The 24,521-nt window shown below is 39.8% G+C and overlaps 1 protein-coding gene across 1 annotated transcript; it reads right to left on the bottom strand.

Annotated features, from left to right (window-relative positions):
• Nucleotides 1-1,747: 1,747 nt before the first annotated feature.
• Nucleotides 1,748-8,382, bottom strand: LOC128651817 (fatty acid-binding protein, liver-like). The gene is made up of 4 exons (XM_053704796.1): nucleotides 8,228-8,382; nucleotides 7,102-7,274; nucleotides 6,670-6,759; nucleotides 1,748-1,874 (listed from the first exon to the last, which is right to left on the bottom strand). The coding sequence occupies exons 1-4, from the start codon at nucleotides 8,292-8,294 to the stop codon at nucleotides 1,824-1,826; spliced, it is 381 nt and encodes a 126-aa protein (XP_053560771.1). The 5' UTR covers nucleotides 8,295-8,382; the 3' UTR covers nucleotides 1,748-1,823.
• Nucleotides 8,383-24,521: the final 16,139 nt, after the last annotated feature.

Raw genomic sequence — 24,521 nt, forward strand, 5'->3', positions numbered from 1 at the left:
AAGGCTACCATCAGTAACACACTACACTGCCAGGGACTCAGATCCTGCAGTGCCAGACGTGTCCCCCTGCTTAAGCCAGTACATATCCGGGCCCGTCTGAAGTATGCTAGAGAGCATTTGGATGATCCAGAAGTGGATTGGGAGAATGTCATATGGTCAGATGAAACCAAAGTAGAACTGTTTGGTAGAAACACAACTTGTCGTGTTTGGAGGAGAGAGAACCCCATACCTACTGTGAAGCATGGGGGTGGCAACATCATGCTTTGGGGCTGTTTCTCTGCAAAGGGAACAGGACGACTGATCCGTGTACATGAAAGAATGAATGGGGCCATGTATCGTGAGATTTTGAGTGCAAACCTCCTTCCATCAGCAAGGGCATTGAAGATGAAACATGGCTGGGTCTTTCAGCATGACAATGATCCTAAACACACCGCCCGGGCAACGAAGGAGTGGCTTCGTAAGAAGCATTTCAAGGTCCTAAAGTGGCCTAGCCAGTCTCCAGATCTCAACCCCATAGAAAACCTTTGGAGGGAGTTGAAAGTCCGTGTTTCCCAGCGACAGCCCCAAAACATCACTGCTCTAGAGGAGATCTGCATGCAGGAATGGGCCAACATACCAGCAACAGTGTGTGACAACCTTGTGAAGACTTACAAAAAACGTTTGACCTCTGTCATTGCCAACAAAGGATATATAACAAAGTATTGAGATGAACTTTTGATATTGACCAAATACTTATTTTCCACCATAATTTGCAAATAAATTCTTTCCAAATCAGACAATGTGATTGTCTGGATTTGTTTCCACATTTTGTCTCTCATAGTTGAGGTATACCTATGATGAAAATTACAGGCTTCTCTCATCTTCTTAAGTAGGAGAACTTGCACAATTGGTGGCTGACTAAATACTTTTTTGCCCCACTGTATATATATATATATATATATATATATATATATACCTATATGTCTATATGAATATATAAAGGTATAGCTATATATAGAAATATATATTATAAAATAAAAAAACATTCTATTCTACGTAAAGAACATTGGAATGTAAAGAATTTCTTTTCAAAACACACTGAATAACACAATAAAATATATTAAAATTGAATAAAAATATTTCACGTTATATATATGTGTGTGTGTGTATATGTATGTATATACATATTTACACATATAAACACATACATATGTATATACAAATATATATATATATACACATACACAAATTTAGACATATATATGTGTATATATATATATATATATATATATATATATATATACACATATACACACACACATAATAGCTCTTCCCGGTCAAATACCCTGTCCTTTCGCTTTTAACCCTTAAAAAACATTTTTATTAATATTTTTTGTTTTTATGACTCAGAAAGTGAATATAGGAGTGTAATAGTTTAATTTAATAGTTTAATTTCATGTTTGTGATACTTTGATTTTGTTTCCCTCAAGTGCAACTATTTACTTTTAACTTGTAATATACGCGTTAGTTAGTGCAGTCTTGATATTGCATATTGCATTCCACGCTATCATTAGCATGCCACTTGTAATATAGCCCTATATTTTAAACTCTGGAAATCGCTAGAACATGTAATTATTGCATTAGACTGTCCCTTTAAGTGTGTATGTGATACACCCCATTGTGTCTAGCGTACCTTTAAAGTAAAAGAGTGAACTTTGTCTCTTACGAGTAGTATCCAGCATATAAACAAAATAAATGTCATACAACATTTACTGATTCATAATATTTTTATTATAGTATAGGTCAGATTGTTAAATGATTAAATAACAGCTGCTAGTCTTAGTTTAAACCTTCTTACTTCTTCGGGTCAGTGTTGCTGAGCCAATGGTGATCGTCTGTAAGAGAACAAATACAATGTTGTTTAGTTTGCACACTGTATACAGAAACATATTTACTAATCCAGGCTTGTCCATCTTATGGCTTACACTACAGGCTAGAACTTGATCCATGAGCACCAGATATTACAAGGAGGAGGAGTTACCTGATTCCTTTGCTGCACAACTATCACGTTTACAGCAAACTCCAGCACCTGTCTTAATGCCTGGCCCTAAGACTACTAGATTTAGCTCCTCAGTCCCTTGACCCTGTATGTGGTGTGGTCACAGGAAACAGTATGAGCTTGTCAGAGCAGAAGGCAGTCAGATAAAGGGGTGGAGCAGATGAGTATAAAGTTGACATATTGCTGCCGTAGAGGGGTTGTTGATGCATGCATTGGATTGAAAATCTTGGTCACAAAGCTTGCATAAAGTGGTCCTATTTGGGGTTTGATGCCTGGCCATACAGCTGGAATACATTTCTTGATGAGCACATGCATCTATTTGGTTGTATAGCTGGCATAATCTGGTTAGGACCAAGGGGCGTAATTATCAATCTCCGAATGGAGCTTGATGCCCCTGTTTCCGCACGAGCCTTCAGGTTTGCTGGAAATAGGAGTTAAGAAGCAGCGGTCTTAAGACCGCTGCTCCTTAACTTGTACGCCACCTCTGAGGCGGCGTACAGCAATCGTATGTGATTGGGTTGATTGACACCCCCTGCTAGCGGCTGATTGGGCGCGAATCTGCAGGGGGCAGCATTACACAAGCAGTAACCAGAACTGCTTGTGTAATGATAAATGCCAACAGAGTATGCTGTCAGCATTTATCCATGAGCGGCAGACATGTACGGCAGCCATCCGCACTTTAGTAAATCGGCCCTTATATACTGTATCTATTTGATATCTGATGTTTCACCATAGAGGTCACATAAGTGAGTTGCAGGAGACAAACATATGATTTGACATCTATTTGAGTATGACAGGATCTAATTTCTGGCCACATAGATATGATCTGAGGTCTCTCAGGGTATACAGATGGGTATTATGTATACAGGGTATTCATAAAGATTTCATGTGACATGCATCTGATATGAGGTCTGTTTGGGCATACATCAGATATAAGGGACATCATCTAGCAAATATGAGTTGATTGGGATGTGCATCTGATCTGAGGATTGATGTGAGGACATACAGCAGATATAAGGGACATACATCTTACTTAAAGGGACAGTCTACACCTCAGTCATCTTAAAGTGTTACCTTAGATTAAGCTGCAAATAGCCTCCTATACCCCTTTCTATATAATGCAACAGAAATGAATATTGTTTCTGGTCACTTTAAAATGGTTTCCAAGCTTCGCTACTTCTATTATCTAATTATTTTCATTCTTTTGGTATCATTTGTTGAAGGAGCAGCAATGCACTAATGGTTTCTAACTGAACTCATGGGTGAGCCAATCACAATCAATATATATATGCAGCCACCAATCAACAGCTAGAACCTAGGTTCTCTGCTGCTCATGAGCTTGCCTAGATAAACCTTTCAGCAAAGGATAACAAGAGAAGGAAGCAAAATAAATAATAGAAGTAAATTGGAAAGTTGTTTAACATTGTATTCTCTATCTGAATCATTAAATAAAAATTTTGGGTTTCATGTTCCTTTAAGATGACTAAGGTGTAGACTGTCCATTTAAAGGGATATGAATCACAAAATATTTCTTTAATGATTCATATAGAGCATGTGATTTTAAACAACTTTCTAATTTACTTCTATTTTGGTATCTTTTGTTGAAAAGCATGGACGTAAGCATAGGAGCCTGCCCATTTCCTAAACACTAGATGGCAGCACTTTTTATTGCCATGGTGTGCTCCAGATGCCTACCTAGGTATCTCTTTAACACAGAATATCATGACAACAAAGCAAATTTGATAATAGAAGTAGATTTGAAACTTTAAGAACCACAAATTTTTTGGGGGGGTTTCATATCCCTTTAAGCACTGATATGTGGCCATATAGCTAACATATATGAGTTGATTAGGATGTGTATCAGATCTGAGGTCTGATGTGAGGACATACAGGAGATATAAAGGAGTTGCTGGGGACATGCATTTGATTTAAAGAATGGTGTACAGCATATAACAAGCATAAATGGATTGTTTGGGAAATACATTTAATCTAAATTCAGATGTTTGGGAATACACTTGAATGAAAGGGGTTTGCTGGGTCATGTTTCTGGTCTGAGGTGTTATATAGGTATACAGATGGCGCAAAGCGAATGGATAAGGTAGGCCTAAAGATTCTGGACCTAGTGGTTTTTTTTAAGAATAGTTATACCTAAATATACAATATACACAAAAGGTCTGTGAAAGTTAAAATGTTGCTATCATTAAAAAAAACTATTTTTGCCTGGCTTTTTAGGCATCCTAATCCCCCCCCAAGTTGTGTATAGTGTATGTACTGTGCATGTGTATGTGCTTGCATTTGGGTTGTGTGTGTGTGAATCTATGTATAGTCTGTAGTGTTAGCGTATGTGTGTGTAGTGTTTGTGTATATGTGTTTATAGTGTGTGTATAGTGCCTGTGTGCTTTTATAGTGTGTATGTGTGTGTATTATTATTATTATTATCGGTTATTTGTAGAGCGCCAGCAGATTCCGCAGTGCTATAAACAAAGGCGGAGTACAACAAAACAATTATAGGGATCAAATGTGTAGAGGGCCCTGCCAAGAGTTGCACTGTTGTAGTCAGCTCTTAAGAAGGTGATCTACAAACAGCTGGACTCTTAGGGGCCCATCTATCAAGCTCCGTATGGAGCATGATGCCCCGTGTTTCTGGCGAGAGTGGATTAAAATCTTAGTTGTGCCTTGTGTAAGGAAGTGTCTAATTTTAGAGATATTTTTAAGGTGGAAGCGGCAGGCTTTAGCCAATGACTGAATGTGAGGAGCGAAAGAAAGATCTGAGTCAAATGTGACCCCGAGACATCGGGCATGCGGGGTAGGGGTAATGATGGAGTTGTCAACAGTTATAGAGAGATTGGGGGTGGAGAGTTTAGAAGAAGGGGGGAAATAAGGAGCTCAGTTTTGGAGAGATTTAGCTTGCGGTAGTGAGAGGACATCCAGTAAGAGATGTGAGAGAGACAGTTAGTGACACAGGTTAGCAAGGAAGGAGAAAGGTCGGGTGCAGAGAAGTAGATTTGGGTGTCGTTGGCATACAAATGATATTGGAAACCATGGGACTTTATTAGGGAACCTAGTGATGACGTGTAGATTGAGAAGAGAAGGGGACCGAGGACAGAGCCTTGCGGTACTCTGACAGAAAGTGGTGACGGGGCAGAGGAGGCCCCAGAGAAGGCTACACTAAAAGTACGGTTTGACAGGTAGGAAGAGAGCCACGAGAGGGCTGTGTATGGTGCTTGTATGTGTGTGTGCATGTATAGCGTGTCTTTAGTGCTTGTATAGGGGTCAATTTATTAAGGTGTGGATGGACATGATACGCTGTATCGTATCGTGTCCGCCGCACATTGATAAATGCTGACAGCATATGCTGTCGGCATTTATCATTGCACCAGCAGTTCTGGTGAACTGCTGGTGCAATGCCGCCCCCTGCAGATTCATGGCCAATCGGCCGCTAGCAGGGGGTGTCAATCAACCCGATCGCATCCACTGCTTCATAAATCGACCCCACAGTGTGTGTGTTAATAGTGTGTAGAGTATTTGTGTGTGTATATAATGTGTGTGTTTGTTTATAGTGTGTATAATGCGTGTATGTGTGTGTGTATAGTGTGTGTGTGTGTTAATAGTGTGTATAGTGCATTTATGTGTGTGTGTATAGTGTGTGTGTTAATAGTGTGTGTGTATAGTGTGTGTTTATAGTGCTTGTATGTCTGTGTGTAGTGTGTGTGTTTATAGTGTGTGTGTATGTGTGTGTATAGTGTGTGTATGTGTGTTTATTGTGTGTGTTTATAGTGCTTGTATGTCTGTGTGTAGTGTGTGTGTGTTTATAGTGTGTAGTATGTGTGTGTATAGTGTGTGTATTGTGTGTGTTTATAGTGCTTGTATGTCTGTGTGTAGTGTGTGTGTTTATAGTGTGTAGTGTGTGTGTATGTGTGTTTATTGTGTGTGTTTATAGTGCTTGTATGTCTGTGTGTAGTGTGTGTGTTTATAGTGTGTAGTATGTGTGTGTATAGTGTGTGTATGTGTGTTTATTGTGTGTGTTTATAGTGCTTGTATGTCTGTGTGTAGTGTGTGTGTGTTTATAGTGTGTAGTATGTGTGTGTATAGTGTGTGTATTGTGTGTGTTTATAGTGCTTGTATGTCTGTGTGTAGTGTGTGTGTGTTTATAGTGTGTAGTGTGTGTGTATGTGTGTTTATTGTGTGTGTTTATAGTGCTTGTATGTCTGTGTGTAGTGTGTGTGTGTTTATAGTGTGTAGTATGTGTGTGTATTGTGTGTGTTTATAGTGCTTGTATGTCTGTGTGTAGTGTGTGTGTTTATAGTGTGTAGTGTGTGCGTTTATAGTGTATGTATGTGTGTGTATGTTTATAGTGAGTTTGTATGTTTATAGAGTGTGTGTGAGTAAAAAAAGATTGGAAGCTTCTGTTCTTATTGCATCTACAGTAAAACTCATACATTAATCATTTACTGCTCCTTAAATCTTTTCCTTGAAAGATACACAATATACAGTAGCCATTCAACAATTTACTGGGAGGGATACCATTCTACCCCAGTCCTAACAACTTTCTCTAGCACTTCTCCTAAATTTTCCTGTAATTATTTCTATTGTGCCTTCCCTAGATTTTTACATAATCATTTTGCACCTACCTCCACCATCTCATTTCCTTGAACATCCTGTACATGGGAGAATTTGTCACTCTTGCAGGAAAGCTTTCCCCCGTCTAGATTAACAATGACCTACAAAAAATAGTATAGGTTACAGATTTCATAAAGGATTCGGATATTGCATTCACTTTACCATTTTGTAAAATATTCTAAAGAAAACACAAATCTAATACATTTTAATTTATTTACTTTTATTAGTTTAAAACTGAAGCCAATTTCAACAGCTAATTTGAAAATAATTAATCATTATGATAGGACAATGACTTTGGCATAGTTGTTTTCTTTTAAGGAAAGTACTTTAGAGAACATTCACACACGTTGTACAGTTTCCATGCAGTTCTCCAGGAATTAAGATGATACAAATGAATATTCAAGGAAAAACAGATTTTTTTATTTACGTATTTATTTCATTACCTTGATCTTCTTGCCATCCACAGTGGTGATTTCTGATTCCTTCCCAACAGTGAAAGAATTAGTCTGAGACTGTTTGGGTGTCTTTGAAGTTACTGTAAAGTTGTCACCATCTTGTTGAATTTCAATTACTGGGTTGACATCTTTGGCCACCTTAATAATGTCGTCTGGCAAACCTGTAAATAGTGAAACAATGTAGGATATGGTTGAGGAGAAGTTGTGCTGTGTGTGAGTTTTAAAATTACTGGCTAATCTCATGCTTAAAAAAAAAAATATTTGAGAGGTGAAATGGAACTTTAATCTGTGTGTTTTATGCATCCCATAATTTGCATGTCCTAAATACAGAGTATATACTATGTTAAAGGGACATGGCATATTTTTTTTTCATGATTAGATAGAACATTCCATTTTAAACAACTTTCTAATTTACTTCTATTAACAAATTTTCTTCCTTCCTTTGGTATTTTATGTTGAAAAACAGGTAAGTGTAAGCTCAGGAGCGTGCACGTGTCTGGGGCACTATATAGAAGCAGTTTAGCAAGAATTGTATCCATTTGCAAGAGCACTAGATGGCAGCACTATTTCCAGCTGCCTACCTAGGTATCTATACAACACAGAATATCATGGGAACAAATTAAATGTGATAATAGAAGTAAATTGGAAACCAAAAGATGATAGATCAGAAAAACAGAAGCAATTTTAATTGATTGGTAAAGCCAGGTACTACATAACATACTGAATGGTATTGTTATAACAACAACAACAAATAACTGTAGCAAAGAACTACATTTTTCAAGTTTACAGCTTAAGAAGTGAGTTTACAAAACTATTTTTTTGTAATGTAGTCAGTGTACAATATACCCCTGATCTATGTTATAGCTATTGTTTATATATCCCATCCAGAATTATTTTATTGTTTTACATTTTTGTAGACTATTACCCCAATTAGTAAAATTATACTCTCATTTTTTTTGTTTTTTTTCCCAAAAGGTATAAAAACCTTAGGGTCTCCTGGGACTAAAAATGAATTATGCCAACATATGATTATTTTCATTCATTTGCACAAAGTATATCTGTATTGATATATTTCTAGTTTATGTATTAAAGCTCTCATTATGAAGTTACTCACCTACAGCCCTAAGGAAATTCTCATAGTTCTCTTGTGCGTACACTTGCCAGGTTCCGCTGAAAGCCATATTGAGATTGCTGTTGAAATGGATCCAGCTGGTAGTTATCGGATGGAGTGATAGCACAGTTAAGGTACACAGGGTTTATATTTGTGCAGACATAAAGCTTTACGCCTTTTCTACTATAATAATTAACCATCAAGCTGTCAGTCAATAATTCTTTGTTTAATTAGTTACCCAGAGTTCATTGCCCATTCACTTTTATATACATTTTCTCTTTTTTGGAATTTAAAATATGCATTATTTTTACATATCCATATTTGCTTAGAGCGAAGGTTGCTTTTAATTTAAAGCCAAATAGTTTTGTCAAACAAAATATCATGAGAGCACATGAACGTAGCATCTTTTTTATTACAAATGTCATTTAAAGTGCATCAGAAGTGTAGAGTTTCCTTCTACCTTTACTACTTGCCCCTTTTCCTAGCTCTGGTTTTATATCTTTACTATTGTAGAAACTACTTATGGATTTGTGCTGTATTTAAGAAGATTGTTTGATTTCAATAACCATATTAATCAGAACAACTAGATAAACTAATTGTAAGAGAAAATACAATTAAGTATATAGAGATAAGCTCCACAATGGTGAAATGAAGATTAACGCTGCAAAAATGTAAAGTTGGATAGATTGAGAATTAAATGGTTAAAAAGTTCCATCACATTCATTCATTATAATCTTTATTAAATAAACTAGGAACAAAACACACACACAATAGCAAAGGCTGAAATATGTTAAAAACACTTGAACTCGGTTATTAGGAAATATTGATGTACTATAATGAGCATCAGCAATAATAATAAACAGCCAGCAGTCAATAAATAGCTAAGGTAAACTAAGCCCTTACAATCCGAGGGCTGTATTACATTTAAAAATTATGGCTAAGACTGAAGGCTGAGAGCGTAATACAGCATCATAACATGCATTTAACCAGAGTAAGCAAATTAAAATAGGACAACAATGAGAGACAAAGCTACTCCTGTCGGACCCCTGATGCGCGTTTCACAAAGAACGCTTCATCAGAAGATTATAAAACTTATGTATACTATAGTGATAAAGGGAAACAGTTTAGTGTGTTATAAGTTACTCACCGGCAAGCATTTGACAATAAGAAATAATGTTTACCCCTGTAATATGTCTCTATTATTTAGGTAATAAACATATTGGCCACATGTACTATCCGTCAGATGGACAAGACTCCTGGCTCAGTAACGCAGAGCAAACATGTTTGCAGTGATTTATCTCTGCCTTGTTTTTCTCTACACCTAAATTCTTTGTTGAGGTCTTAATTTTAAACCTACTTAAACAGTTGATTTGCAGAGAAAAAATAATAACAAAGAAAAAATTATATTAACAGGAGAAAAAAGTAGAACTCGACATCTTAAGTTCACACGATGTGCAGCAGCAAACCTAAATAATTGCTAATATAAGGTCAAAATTCACCATGACCCTGAATATGATGCTTGTACATCATTTAAAGGAATATAATCTGCTAAAACAAACTAGATTACGAGTTTTGCATTGCGACTTTAACGCTGACAAAATGGCAATTTCAGCGTAAAAACAGGAACACACTATTGGGAATCAGGTCGGTATAGCTATACCGCAAGCATTTTAGCCTGTAACGCAATGTCAATCCTGCACTCAAAAAAATTACGTTTTTGTGTGGGATTTTTATAGCGCCGGTATTACAGGTTGTGCGTTCAGGCTAAAATGCTTGCGTTACAGCCTATACCGACACGATACTGAGAGCAGTAGTTCACAAAACTTATAAGTAAAATGTTACAAAGTGCGCTAACACCCATAAACTACCTATTAACCCCTAAACCGCCACCCTCCTGCATTGTAAACACTATATTAAACCTATTAACCCCTAATCTACAGCCCACCCACATCGCGAGTATTAAATTAACCTATTAACCCCTAATCTGCTGCCCACCCACATCGCTAACACTATTTAAATATATTAACCCCTAAACCGCCGCTCCCCGAAATCACTGCCACTAAATAAAGTTATTAACCCCTAAACCTCCGGCCTCCCATATCTCCGCCACTAAATAAACCTATTAACCCCTAAGCCGCAGGCCCCCCACATCGCAAAATACTAAATTAAACTATCAACCTCTAAACCTAACACCCCCTAACTTTAAATTAAAATTACAATATAACTCTATTTAAATAAATAAAAAATTACCTGTGAAATAAAAATTAATCTAACCTTACTATTCTAATAAAATAAAAAAACTACCAAATAAAAAATCTAAATTACAAATTTAAAAAAACCTAACTACGAAAAATAAATTAAAAATCTAAATTACAACTAAAAAAAATCAAATCCTACGGAAAAGAAAAAAGGGCCTTTTGTAGGGTATTGCCCTAAAGAAATCAGCTCTTTTGCATGTAAAAAAATACAAAGTCCCCCCAACAGTAAAACCCACCACCCAACCAACCCCCCCAAAATAAAAAAAAAACCTAACTCTAAAAAAAACCTTAGTTACCCATTGCCCCTAAAGGGGCATTTGTATGAGCATTGCCCTTAAAAGGGCATTTAGCTCTTTTGCATTGCCCTTAAAAGGGCATTTAGCTCTTTTGCAAAGCCCAAAGCCCTAATCTAAAAAAAACCCCACCCAAATTTAAAAAAAAAACAACAAAAAAAAACTAACACTAACCCCAGAAGATCTACTCATGGTTTCTGAAGTCCGGACATCCATCTCCATCCAGGCTGCAAGGTCTTCATCCATCCCAGGGTGTCTTCTATCTTCATCCCGGTGGCATGGAGCCATCCTGGAAGCTGATCCCATCCTGCGCGGAGCGTCCTCTTCATACGGTCGCCGCCGTACACTGAAGTTAAATGCAAGGTAGCCGTTTCAAAATGGTGTCCCTTGCATTCCTATTGGCTGATTTGATTCTTCAAATTCAAATCAGCCAATAGGATGAGAGCTTCTGAAATCCTATTGGCTGATTTAGGATTAATAGTTTAATTTAGTGTTTTTCAATGTGGGGGGCCAGTGGTTTAGGGGTTAATAGGTTTATTTAGTAGCAGAGATGTGGGAGGCCGGAGGTTTAGGGGTTAATAACTTTATTTAGTGGCGGCGATGTTGGTGAGCGGGGGAATAGGGGTTAATAGCTTTATTATAGTGGTGGCGATGTCAGGGTGCGGGGAAATAGGGGTTAATAACTTTATTTAGGTGTCGGCAATGTCTGGAGCGGCAGATTAGGGGTTAATAACTATATTTAGGTGGCGGTGATGTCTGGGGCGGCAGATTAGGGCTGTTTAGACTTGGGGTTTATGTTAGGGTGTTAGGTTTAACCATAACTTTTTTTCCCCATAGACATCAATGGGGTTGTGTTATGGAGATCGCCATTCCGCACTTCAGGTGTTACTTTTTTTTCTAACACTCTTTCCCCATTGATGTCTATGGGGGAAAAAGTGCACAAGCTCGTCAAAGCAGCCCTTGGCTTTTGTGCAGTATGGAGCTTAACGCCACCATATCGTATGCACAAGAAGGCTTTTCAGAAACTCGTAATGGCAGTGCTATGGAGGTAAAATAATGCAACTTTTGTTTTGTTCGTTTCGCACCCTGTTTAACGCAAAACTCGTAATCTAGGTGTAGCATATTTATGTTCCTCATTAGCAGAAGAAGGTATGGCTCTACTACACAAAAGAGTGAACTCCACCTGAGGGTATTTGACAAATATAAAATATTGTAATAGCACTTTCAATTTTAAATCAACAAAATATTTGACCCCATGAGTCGTCAATTAACGTCCCCCTTTTGTACCTTGATTACCTTAAACCTTCCAACAATTAAAAAATACTCTGACACTTGTTGTTTGCACTCCCGGACCATGTCGTGACCCTCTCACCACCTCACTGCTCCTACTACTCCTCCTAACGGCCCCCCGGCTCAACTCTGGACTGAGCCATTCAGGGGAGCGTGAACACCGCGTGGGCCGCTGCCTGGCCGACTCCTCCGGCTGTCTTCCATTCAGATTTGCCCATGGTTGGATCATAACATGGTGTCTGTGGTCCTCTCCAACACTAAACAAAAGCCCCCTCCCCCTAGTTGGAAACTACATACTTCTCTAATCTCTGGGCCGTCTGGAATTGATGCCTCCAAGATCCTTTCTGATTTCCTCACCATCAATGATAATGCAATGACCAATGACCTCACGCTATGGGCGACCTGGAAGGCTTACATGTGAGGTCACTTCATCCAGCAAGCGTCTAAAAACCGCAAACTCTCAGGCAAATCTCTCGCCTAATTATATTCAGAGCTACGCTCTCTGGAGAGGCACAACAGGGGGAATCCGTTGAGATTGATAGCTGAGCAGATTGTGGTCATTCAATCAAAAATCAACTCCATTTAAGAAAAAAGGGTCCAGGCGAACATTTTAACCCAGAAACAGCTGTATTACTACAGAGGTAACAGGGCGGATCGCCTTCTTGCCCAAAAACTTTGATCCCGCACGCAACAAAGACGTATCCCAGTCATCAAAACACAAGGGGGAACAGTTTATTTCCCTAAAGAAATCGCCAAGGCATTCACCCACTACTATGAATCCCTATATAATCTGGACTCCTCCCTGGAGGCCACCAATGCCCATAATTGACAAATCAATCAGTTCCTCTCTTCTCTTAATCTCCCGACCGTGCCTGAGGTTGAGGCCCGGACTCTCTCCATTCCGTTGTCAGTTGAGGAACTTAAACAGGTGCTATCCTCGCTTCGGAGGAGCAAGTCCCCAGGCCTGGATGGATTCATTCCCCTATTCTATAAAACCTTCTCCTCGCAACTGATCCCCATTCTTACCAGATTCTTTAATTCAGCCTTCAATGAGGGCATCTTAAGCGTGGAGTTTCTGGAGGCATCAATCATTACCCTCCCAAGGAGGGGAAAGACCACTCCCTGCGCAAAAATTACAGGCCGATTTCTTTAATCAACGTGGATATAAAGCTCTATGCAAAAATGTTAGCCACAAGATTAAATTGACTTCTACCAGGTCTGTTTCACCCTGATCAGGTGGGTTTTATCCTGGGCTGGCAGGGACCGGACAACACAAGGCGCCTTCTGAACATCTTCTCAAAGGCAGCAGATGTGGGGATCCCCCTTCTCACCCTGTCGATGGACGCCGAGAAAGCATTTGACAGGGTGAGATGGGACTATATGTTCTCTGCCCTTGCGGCATTCGCCCTTCCAAAGACCTTCCTCACAGCCATAGGATCACTATACTCGCACTCCACGGCGAGGGTAAGGGGCCTGTACTTTTGCTCTGAAGTGATACAAATTAAAAATGGGACGAGGCAGGGCTACCCCTTGTCCCCCCTGCTGTTCGCCCTAGACATAGAGCGGCTGGTGGCAGCACTCAGGGACTCGACTCAAATCAAGGGACTAATTATACATGACACCCCTCAAAAATTGGCTCTTTATGCAGATGACCTGACACTCTTTCTCATGGACCCAGAAGAATCTCTCCCCGCATTATTTGACCTCCTAGACAAGTTCAGAAATATCTCCTATTACAAGCTTAATCTTGGTAAAATTGAGGCTTACCCTCTGAACTTGCCCGACTCGTCTGTACACTTTCTCCGGAGGAAATATAAGTTTCAGTGGGCAATGTCCAGCCTGAAACACTTGGGGTGTTCCTCTCTTATGACCTGGGAACCGTCCTGTCCAGGAACTACAATGCCTTTCTTTCCCAGCTGCAAAGAGACCTGTGCGCCAGGAGATACAACAAAATCTCCTGGTTCGGGAGAATTGCAGCGGTTAAGCTGATGCAACTCCCTAAATTAACATATCTCTTCAGATGCTTACCTATAAAAGTCCCACTCCAATTGCTTAACAAACTTCAAGCGATAATAAATCGGTACCTATGGAACAGAAAGAGGCCACGCATCACAGCCTCTCTGCTGCAACATCCAATCCTCGCTGGAGGGCTAGGCCTTCCGAACATACGGTTTTACTACGAAGCCTCCCTCTTATCCCACATTTCTGAATGGAATGTGCAAGGGGCTGGCCCCCGCTGGCTAGAACTTGAACAGGCATCCCTACCAGCTCACACGACCCTGATGGACCTTCCATGGATTCCATCCCATTGCGCCTTAGATATCCCGATTAGCAACAAAATTATTCTACACTGCAGGAACTCTTGGCTCCACCTCCACCACAAGGCTATGGTCTCCCCTCACCCTTTCCCTCCCACTCAATTTCAGACCTTTTTTTAAGGCCTCCCACTAGCGAGCCTCGCACTCCGACTGTCTTTCTCCTCACTTAGAGTCACAGACCTTTTCTCAGGGGAGAACCCAACTTCTCCCACTGACTTGGCTAACATTCATGATATTCAGCCTAGATTCCAGTTCGACGTACTAAGACTATTCTCAATAAATTGACTTCTACCAGGTCTGTTTCACCCTGATCAGGTGGGTTTTATCCTGGGCTGGCAGGGACCGGACAACACAAGGCGCCTTCTGAACATCTTCTCAAAGGCAGCAGATGTGGGGATCCCCCTTCTCACCCTGTCGATGGACGCAGAGAAAGCATTTGACAGGGTGAGATGGGACTATATGTTCTCTGCCCTTGCGGCATTCGCCCTTCCGAAGACCTTCCTCACAGCCATAGGATCACTATACTCGCACTCCACGGCGAGGGTAAGGGGCCTGGACTTTTGCTCTGAAGTGATACAAATTAAAAATGGGACGAGGCAGGGCTACCCCTTGTCCCCCCTGCTGTTCACCCTAGACATAGAGCGGCTGGTGGCAGCACTCAGGGACTCGACTCAAATCAAGGGACTAATTATACATGACACCCCTCAAAAATTGGCTCTTTATGCAGATGACCTGACACTCTTTCTCATGGACCCAGAAGAATCTCTCCCCGCATTATTTGACCTCCTAGACAAGTTCAGAAATATCTCCTATTACAAGCTTAATCTTGGTAAAATTGAGGCTTACCCTCTGAACTTGCCCGACTCGTCTGTACACTTTCTCCGGAGGAAATATAAGTTTCAGTGGTCAATGTCCAGCCTGAAACACTTGGGGTGTTCCTCTCTTATGACCTGGGAACCGTCCTGTCCAGGAACTACAATGCCTTTCTTTCCCAGCTGCAAAGAGACCTGTGCGCCAGGAGATACAACAAAATCTCCTGGTTCGGGAGAATTGCAGCGGTTAAGCTGATGCAACTCCCTAAATTAACATATCTCTTCAGATGCTTACCTATAAAAGTCCCACTCCAATTGCTTAACAAACTTCAAGCGATAATAAATCGGTACATATGGAACAGAAAGAGGCCACGCATCACAGCCTCTCTGCTGCAACATCCAATCCTCGCTGGAGGGCTAGGCCTTCCGAACATACGGTTTTACTACGAAGCCTCCCTCTTATCCCACATTTCTGAATGGAATGTGCAAGGGGCTGGCCCCCGCTGGCTAGAACATGAAAACAGGCATCCCTACCAGCTCACACAACCCTGATGGACCTTCTATGGATTCCATCCCATTGCGCCTTAGATATCCCGATTAGCAACAAAATTATTCTACACTGCAGGAACTCTTGGCTCCACCTCCGCCACAAGGCTATGGTCTCCCCTCACCCTTCCCCCTCCCACTCAATTTCAGACCTTTTTTTAAGGCCTCCCACTAGCGAGCCTCGCACTCCGACTGTCTTTCTCCTCACTTAGAGTCACAGACCTTTTCTCAGGGGAGAACCCAACTTCTCCCACTGACTTGGCTAACATTCATGATATTCAGCCTAGATTCCAGTTCGACCTACTAAGACTATTCTCAATACAGAAATCTTGGGGTTTCTTTGAAGCCCCTCCGAGACCACTGACTCCTTGGGAGATCCGTCTAACCACCGGTACTCATCATGTCTCCCCCTTATCCTCCCATTACCAGATCCTTCTTAACACTCCGAATTTGACCAAAACCAAACACATGATGGAGTGGGAAAGAGATTGGAGCGTAAATCTTACTGAAGAATGCTGGACTGACACAATCTCACACACCAAAACGTGGATTCACTGCATGACGTTATATGAATTGTTTTACAAGCTTCTGACAAGGTGGCACTATGTGCCCTCAAAGTTACACAAAATGTTCCCGAGCTGCTCTCCCCTTTGCTGGAGAGGTTGTCAGCTAGTGGGAGATCCCCTTCACATCTGGTGGAACTGTCCCTCCATTAAACCCCTGTGGAGTAGACTAGAGACTTGGGGCTAATCCTGTATCTGACCCCAGAAACAGCCCTGATTCACGTCATCCTCCCAATTGGCAGGCCTTGATTCAGCTCATCACCTACTCCAGATCTATGGAATGTTATGTATACAGCTCTCGCCAACAAACGGATCTGTATGCTTCAATCTGGGAACCTTGGGACTCCTTGGGGGAAGACACAATTCTTTCTCTGTAAAAGTGGTATGCCCGACTGAGTCCGATATCTGCACCGTAGGGGCAGGGCATGCTCTAAAATCCCCCCTCACGCCCGCTGAACATGTGTGTGTGTTTTTTTTTCCTCCCCCCCCCCTCTTTCCCTAACTCCCAAGAAATAAACTCCCATTTGCCCTCTGGGCTAATAAGGGACTTAAGCTCCACGCTTTAAGCTCACTACTCCAGTCTCTGCACTATGATTTTCTTTTTGTTTTTCCTTTTTTCAATTCTATTATTGCAATTATCACACCTTTATCAGACGTTAGTTGAAATATAAAACATCAAGGTTTTCATCCTGTTAGGCTGTACAGTATTAGTTTGGGCTTCGATTCTTGACAATTGTATAAAATGTATTGAGCCTTGAAAGACATATGCTCCTTTTCTGTTACATATACTCTGCTTTTGGATTATCATATGTATGATGTTTATGATTTTCACCTCAATAAAAATTATTTAAAAAAAAAAAAAAAAAGTAATCATTCTTGGTATAGCTCTCTCCAGATTTCTAATATCCAAACGTAAATAATTTATCATCAAACATATAGGGCTAGATTACAAGTGGAGCTCTAATTAGCGCTCCTGCTAGAACGCTAACTGCTCTAGCAGTAAGCCCTTTGAGCTCTTCGGGTTGCGCTGGTATTATGAGTTGAAAGTATAAAGTTATCATTCCAGCGCTAACCCGATGAGCACAAAAAGCAGAACTTACACTATCGTGTGTGCGATAACATATTTCCCCATAGAAGTCAATGGGGAACCCCATTGAACCCCTAAACTGCCATATATCCCACCGCAAAGTCCCCACTGCACTATTAACCTCTAAACTGCCAGCCCCCCAAAATAACCCACTAACATCTAATCCCCCTAACCTAACACCCCCTAAGGTAACCCAAAATAGACTAACCTTTATCAAAAAACCTAACTACCTTTTAAAAAAAACTTACCTGTGAAAGTAAAAATAATCTAATATTACCTTTAAAAAAAAACAAGAAAACTACCATTACTATTAAATTAAAATAACTACCATTACTATTAAATATAAAAAAACTACCATTACCACACAAAAAAAATTACATTACTTTAAAAAACAACAACCTTACATTACAAAAAACAAACAATAACATTACAAAAAATAAGAAACAAATTACCAAAAATAAAAAAATAAATATGCCCATTCTAAAATCCCAAAATAAAACCCCACCTAAAATAAAAAACAAATACATATATTTATATATTAGCTAACCTGACTGGCAGGACGGCTGTGGCATAGAGGTTTCTGGACTTCATCCAATCAGAGAAGAGGTGTGTTAGCATATTAAGCACACCCACCTCCTACGTCTTTTTCATCAGCCTGACACTGTGAGTAAAGTGATTGACCGCCGATATACTGGCGTGTTGCTCTGAGAGGTATACCTCGGGACTTTTTTCATATTCTAGCTAGCTTTATCTCTTGGGGACTTTGCGAGTTGTATGAAAGCGATGTGCAGCCTGATGGTTGTAGCCCTACTGCAGAAGTTGGTACTGAACTGTGCAATCTAATACTATGTGCCCGCCAGTCATCAGCATATTTCTATAGGAATCCAATTATAATTATTTTTTCCTAAGAGATAACTGTGTGCAGTTTTCCTTCTTTTAAAGTGACAGTAATATATGTCACTTTACTTTCTTATCTATAGTTTCAATTTATATTAAAATAAAAAACAACTATTCTTAAACTTAACTACAAATAGTGCTTAAAAGTAGGGATGGGCGAATGTTTCTAAAAATTCGAAATTTAAAATGAATTTTGATGCATTTGTTCGTTCGAATCGAATTTCGAATGTTTATATAACATTCTAACATTCTATTTTTGAATTTTCGTTTTCGAATTTTTCAATAAAATTCGAAAATGTTTGTTTGAATAATAGAATGTTTAGCTATGTATTCATTCAATTTCGAAATGTAATATTCGAATTTGAATGTGACATTCGAATTCAAATGTGACATTCAAATTTAAAATAGTATTTCTAGTCTACAACTTTGTTTGATAAATGTAATATTCGAATTTGAATGCTACATTCGAATTTGAATGTCACATTCAAATTTGAAATAGTATTTCTAGTCTAATACTGTGTTTTAAATGTGATATTCGATTTGAATGTGATCTTCGATTCAAATGTGACATTCGAATTTGAAATAGTATTTCTAGTCTAATACTGTGTTTTATAAATTTAATATTTGAATTCGAATGTGACATTCGATTTGAATGTGATATTCGATTCGAATGTGACATTCAAAATAGTGTTTCTAGTCTACAATTGTGTTTTATAAATGTAATATTCAAATTCGTATGTGATATTCGAATATAACATTCAAATTCGAATGTGACATTCGAATTCGAATGTGACATTCGAAAACTGTAAATAACATTCAAAAATAGAATTTTTAAGAATTTTTATAAATGAAATATTCAAATTCGTATGTGATATTCAAATGTAACATTCAAATTCGAATGTGACATTCGAATTCGAATGTGACATTCTAAAACTGTAAATAACATTCGAAAATAGAAGTTTTATATTCGGATATAAACACATTCACCCATCCCTACTTAAAAGGCCTTTCGTAGGGCATTGCCCTAAAGTAATCAAGCTCTTTTTCTAAAAAATAAAACCCTACAACCCTCTAAGGTTAACCCCCACCCCAAAAAAAACAGAAAAACATCTAAAAAAAACCTACTCTAAAAAGTGCTCTGAAAAGAAAGGGCATTTGGCTAGGCATTGCCCTAAAACTTTTGCTGCCCAGATTAAGTAAAAAAAAACCTCAAAAAAATTAACACAAAACCCCAAGATAGTACTCACCAAAGATTATGGCGTCAGCGCTCCATCTTCTTGGAACATGCAAATAAAGCATTAGGAATGCAAGGGTAACCCTATATAAAAAAGGTACCTTGCATTCAAAATTCAGTGTGCGGCTGGGGACTGCATGAAGAGGACCTCCGTGTTCAATATCTGAAGATGAATAATGACTGCTGCCTCCAACGGATAAGAAGACAGATGAAAATAAGAAGATAGATGAAGAAGGACCGCCACTGAGATAAAGATGGAGCACCGCCACCATCATCTTTTCTGAGTACTATCTTGGTGTTTAGTGTTAGTTATTTTTTTGGTGCGTTTTTCTTTTTTTTCTAAGATTAAGGATTTATTTTAATTTTAATCTGGGCAGCAAAATAGCTAAATACACTTTTAAGGTCAATGCCCAGCCAAATGCCTTTTTCAGGACACTTTTTAGAGTAGTTTTTATATATTTTTATTATTTTTTGAGGTGGGGGTGGGGGGTTAATGTTAGAGGGTTGTAGGTTGTTTTTTGCCAGAAAAAGAGCTTGATCACTTTAGGGCAATGCCCTACAAAAGGCTATTTTAAGGGCTATTTGTAGTTTAGTTTTAGAATAATTTTTTATTTGGGGTTTTTAAAATAGGCATTCTTTTTATTTTTGGTAATTTGTTTGTTATTTTTCTTAAGAGTTTGTTTTGTTTGTAATGTTAGTTTATTTTGTAAAGTTAGGTTTTTCTTTTTAAATAATGTAATTTTGTTGTGTGGTAATGGTAGTTTTTTTTCACAGTAATGGTAGTATATATATATATATATATATATATATATATATTTCTCCTACATTGGTGTGTCCGGTCCACGGCTTCATCCTTACTTATGGGATATTCTCTTCCCCTACAGGAAGTGGCAAAGAGAAACACCCAGCAGAGCTGTGCATATAGCTCCCCTTAGGCTCCGCCCCCCCCAGTCATTCTCTTTGCCGCTCTGAACAAGTAGCATCTCCACGGGGGTGGTGAAGAGTATGTGGTGTTTAGTTGTAGTTTTATTTCTTCTATCAAGAGTTTGTTATTTTAAAATAGTGCCGGTTTGTACTATTTACTCTACAACAGAAAATGACAAAGATTTCTGTTAAAAGAGGAGTATGATTTTAGCACCATTAACTAAAATCCATTGCTGTTCCCACGCAGGACTGTTGAAACCAGAGAACTTCAGTTGGGGGGAACAGTTTGCAGGCTTATCTGCTTCAGGTATGATCAGTCATGTTTCTAACAAGACCAAGTAATGCTAGAAGACTGTCAGTTATCCATTATGGGATAGGTAAGCCATTTTCTTAGACTCAGTAACAGAATTAAAGGACCAGTAAACACAGCAGATTTGCATAATCAACAAATGCAAGATAACAAGACAATACAATAGCATTTGCTCTGAATTTCAAATGAGTAGTAGATTCTTTTCTAACACATTTTAAAGTTATGTATATTTCCACTCCCCCTGTACCATGTGATAGCAATCAGCCAATCACAACTGCATATACGTATAGTCTGAGTTCTTGCACATGCTCAGTAGGAGCTGGTGACTAAAAAAAAAGTGTAAGTATAAAAGACTGTGCACATTTTTTTTAATGGAAGTAAATTGGAAAGTTGTTTAATATTACATGCTCTATCTGAATCATGAAAATGTAATAAAGCCTGAGTGTCCCTTTAAGGCTTATAACTAGGGCTCAATGCTGGTTGACACTATTGTGGGCTAAGTCAATTACTTTTTATTATATTTATGTGACATTTAAGTGTTTTTCATACTTAAACACTTTTGGGGAACTTTATTTTCGCCTGGCAGTTGTTTAGATGCCTAATCTTGTCAGAAAGGCCCCTTCACTATGGAATGCAAGAGGGAGGAGGCCTCATTTTCGCGCCTCAGTTGCGGAATTGCTTTTCACTAGGCAGTTCATGCAGCTTCACGTGGAGTATCTTGACAGGAAAAGGACTTCAGAGAGGCTTATTACTTACTTGAATAACCCCTAAGGAAGGTAAAACGTCGCAGTAGAGACTGTGGTGTGGGACTGTAGTGTCTTTAACCGGTTAATTACTAATTTAGCTCCGGTTTGGGCATTTAAGGGTTAAATTGTCTGAAAATTGGTGTGCAATACTTTCTAAGCATTAAGACACTGTGATGAAAATTTCATAAAGATCAGAGTTTTCTTTGATGGTTTTCTGACATTTCTATAATAAAGTGTACACTTTTATTATTTAAAGAGACAGTAACGATTTTGTATAAAATAATTTTTATTGCATTAAAACTCCGCCTAAGTCTGTCTAACATGTCTGTGCCTTCAGATAGCCTATGTTCTGTGTGCATGGATGCCAAGGTGGTCCCCCCATTAAATGTATGTGTAAAGTGCGCAATAGCGTCCAAACAGATAAAGGACAGTACTGTCACTTTTAAAGATGTTGCCCAAGATGAGACTTTAAATGAAGGTAGTGGGGATAGTTCATCATCCTCTCCTTCTGTGTCAACACCAGCTTTGCCCGCGCAATCGATACCTAGTACATCTGACGCGCCTATGGCTGTTACTATGCAGCAGTTAGCAGCAGTTAGCAGCAGTTATGAATAATTCGCTAGCAGCATTTTTAGCCAAAATGCCAGTTTTCCCTAGAAAGCGTGATTGCTCAGTTTTAAATACAGAAGATGAGCAAGCAGACGCAGGGGATAATTCATCTGTGGTACCCTCACATTAATCTGAATTGGCGGTGAGGGAGGGCCTGTCTGAGGGAGAAATTTCTGACACAGGGAAAGTTTCTCAGCAGGCAGAGACTGATACCATTGCATTTAAATTTAAACTAGAACACCTCCACGCCCTACTTAAGGAGGTGCTAGCTACACTTGATGATTGTGATCCTCTGGTGATTCCAGAAAAATTGTGCAAAATGGATACATTTTTAGAGGTTCCAGTGCACTCTGATGCGTTTCCAATACCCAAGAGGGTGGCGGATATAGTGACTAAGGAGTGGGAGAAGCCAGGTGTACCATTTGTTCCCCCTCCTATATTTAAGAAAATGTTCCCCATTGTTGACCCTAGAAGGGACGCATGGCAGACGGTCCCTAAGGTTGAGGGGGCAGTTTCAACATTAGCTAAGCGCACAACTATACCGATAGAGGACAGTTGCGCTTTCAAAGATCCCATGGATAAAAAACTAGAAGGTTTACTTAAGAAAATTTTTGTTCAGCAAGGTTTCCTTCTGCAACCAATTTCGTGCATTATTCCTATCACCATGGCGGCGTCTCCAGAAGGAGACTCCTTATGATGAGGTCATGGACAGAATTCACGCACTGAAGTTGGCTAATTCTTTTATTTTAGATGCCGCTTTTCAATTAGCAAAATTAGCGGCGAAAAATTCAGGTTTTGCAATAGTGGCGCGCAGAGTGCTTTGGCTAAAATCTTGGTCGGCGGATGTGTCGTCCAAAACAAAATTGCTTAATATTCCTTTCAAGGGTAAGACCCTATTCGGGCCTGAATTGAAAGAGATTATTTCAGACATCACTGGGGGAAAGGGCCATGCCCTCCCACAGGATAAAGCTTTCAAAGCAAAAAATAAGTCTAATTTTCGTTCCTTTCGCAATTTCAGGAACGGACCGGCCACTAACTCTACAGCCTCTAGACAAGAGGGTAATGCATCCCAGCCCAAACCAGCATGGAAACCATTGCAAGGCTGGAACAAGGGAAAACAGGCCAAGAAGCCTGCTGCTGCTACCAAATCAGCATAAAAGGATAGCCCCCGATCCGGGACCGGATCTGGTAGGGGGCAGACTCTCTCTCTTTGCTCAGGCTTGGGCAAGAGATGTCCCAGACCCCTGGGCTTTAGAGATTGTCTCTCAGGGGTATCTCCTAGAATTCCAAGACCTTCCTCCAAAGGGAAGGTTTCACATGTCTCGCTTGTCTTTAGACCAGACAAAGAGACAGGCATTCTTACATTGCGTAGAAGACCTTCTAAAGATGGGAGTGATTCATCCAGTTCCAAAAACAGAACAAGGACTGGGTTTTTACTCAAACCTGTTTGCAGTTCCCAAAAAGGAGGGAACGTTCAGGCCAATTCTGGATTTGAAAATCCTAAACAAATTCCTCAGAGTTCCATCATTCAAAATGGAAACTATTCGAACAATTTTACCAATGATCCAGAAGGGTCAATACATGACTACAGTGGACCTAAAGGATGCATACCTGCATATTCCGATCCACAAGGTTCACCATCAGTTCCTAAGGTTCGCCTTCCTGGACAAACATTATCAGTTTGTGGCTCTTCCCTTTGGATTAGCCACTGCCCCAAGAATTTTCACAAAGGTGTTGGGGTCCCTTCTTGCGGTGCTAAGGCCAAGGGGCATTGCGGTAGCACCTTACCTCGACGACATCCTGATTCAGGCGTCGTCCTTCCGCAAAGCAAAGGCTCCCACGGATATTGTTCTAGCCTTTCTAAGGTCTCACGGGTGGAAAGTGAACGTAGAAAAAAGTTCTCTGTCCCCGGTCACAAGGGTTCCCTTCCTGGGAACAATAATAGACTCGGTAGAGATGAAAATCTTTCTGACGGAGGTCAGGAAGTCAAATCTTTCAAATGCTTGTCGAGTTCTTCATGCCATTCCTCAGCCTTCTGTGGCTCAGTGCATGGAGGTAATCGGTCTAATGGTCGCGGCAATGGACGTAGTCCCTTTTGCCAGAATTCATCTCAGACCACTGCAACTGTGCATGCTCAAGCAGTGGAATGGGGATTATGCAGATTTGTCTCCCCAGATACAAATGGAACAGGAAACCATAGACTCGCTCCTCTGGTGGTTGTCTCAGGATCACCTGTCTCAGGGAATGAGTTTCCACAGACCGGAGTGGATCATTGTCACGACCGACGCCAGTCTCTTAGGCTGGGGCGCGGTCTGGGACTCTCTGAAAACTCAGGGTCTATGGTCTCGGGAAGAATCTCTTCTCCCGATAAACATTTTGGAATTAAGAGCGATATTCAATGCGCTCCTGG

Source organism: Bombina bombina, chromosome 3 (assembly GCF_027579735.1).
Source record: "Bombina bombina isolate aBomBom1 chromosome 3, aBomBom1.pri, whole genome shotgun sequence".
NCBI lineage: Eukaryota > Metazoa > Chordata > Amphibia > Anura > Bombinatoridae > Bombina > Bombina bombina.

Coding starts and splice junctions, on each gene's coding strand:
- LOC128651817 (XM_053704796.1), bottom strand. CDS start 8,294: ATGGCTTTCAGCGGAACCTGGCAAGTGTACGCACAAGAGAACTATGAG. Junction 6,760..7,101: donor TGGATGGCAAGAAGATCAAG/GTAATGAAATAA, acceptor TATTTTTTGTAG/GTCATTGTTAATCTAGACGG. Junction 1,875..6,669: donor AAGGAAATGAGATGGTGGAG/GTAGGTGCAAAA, acceptor GTTCTCTTACAG/ACGATCACCATTGGCTCAGC.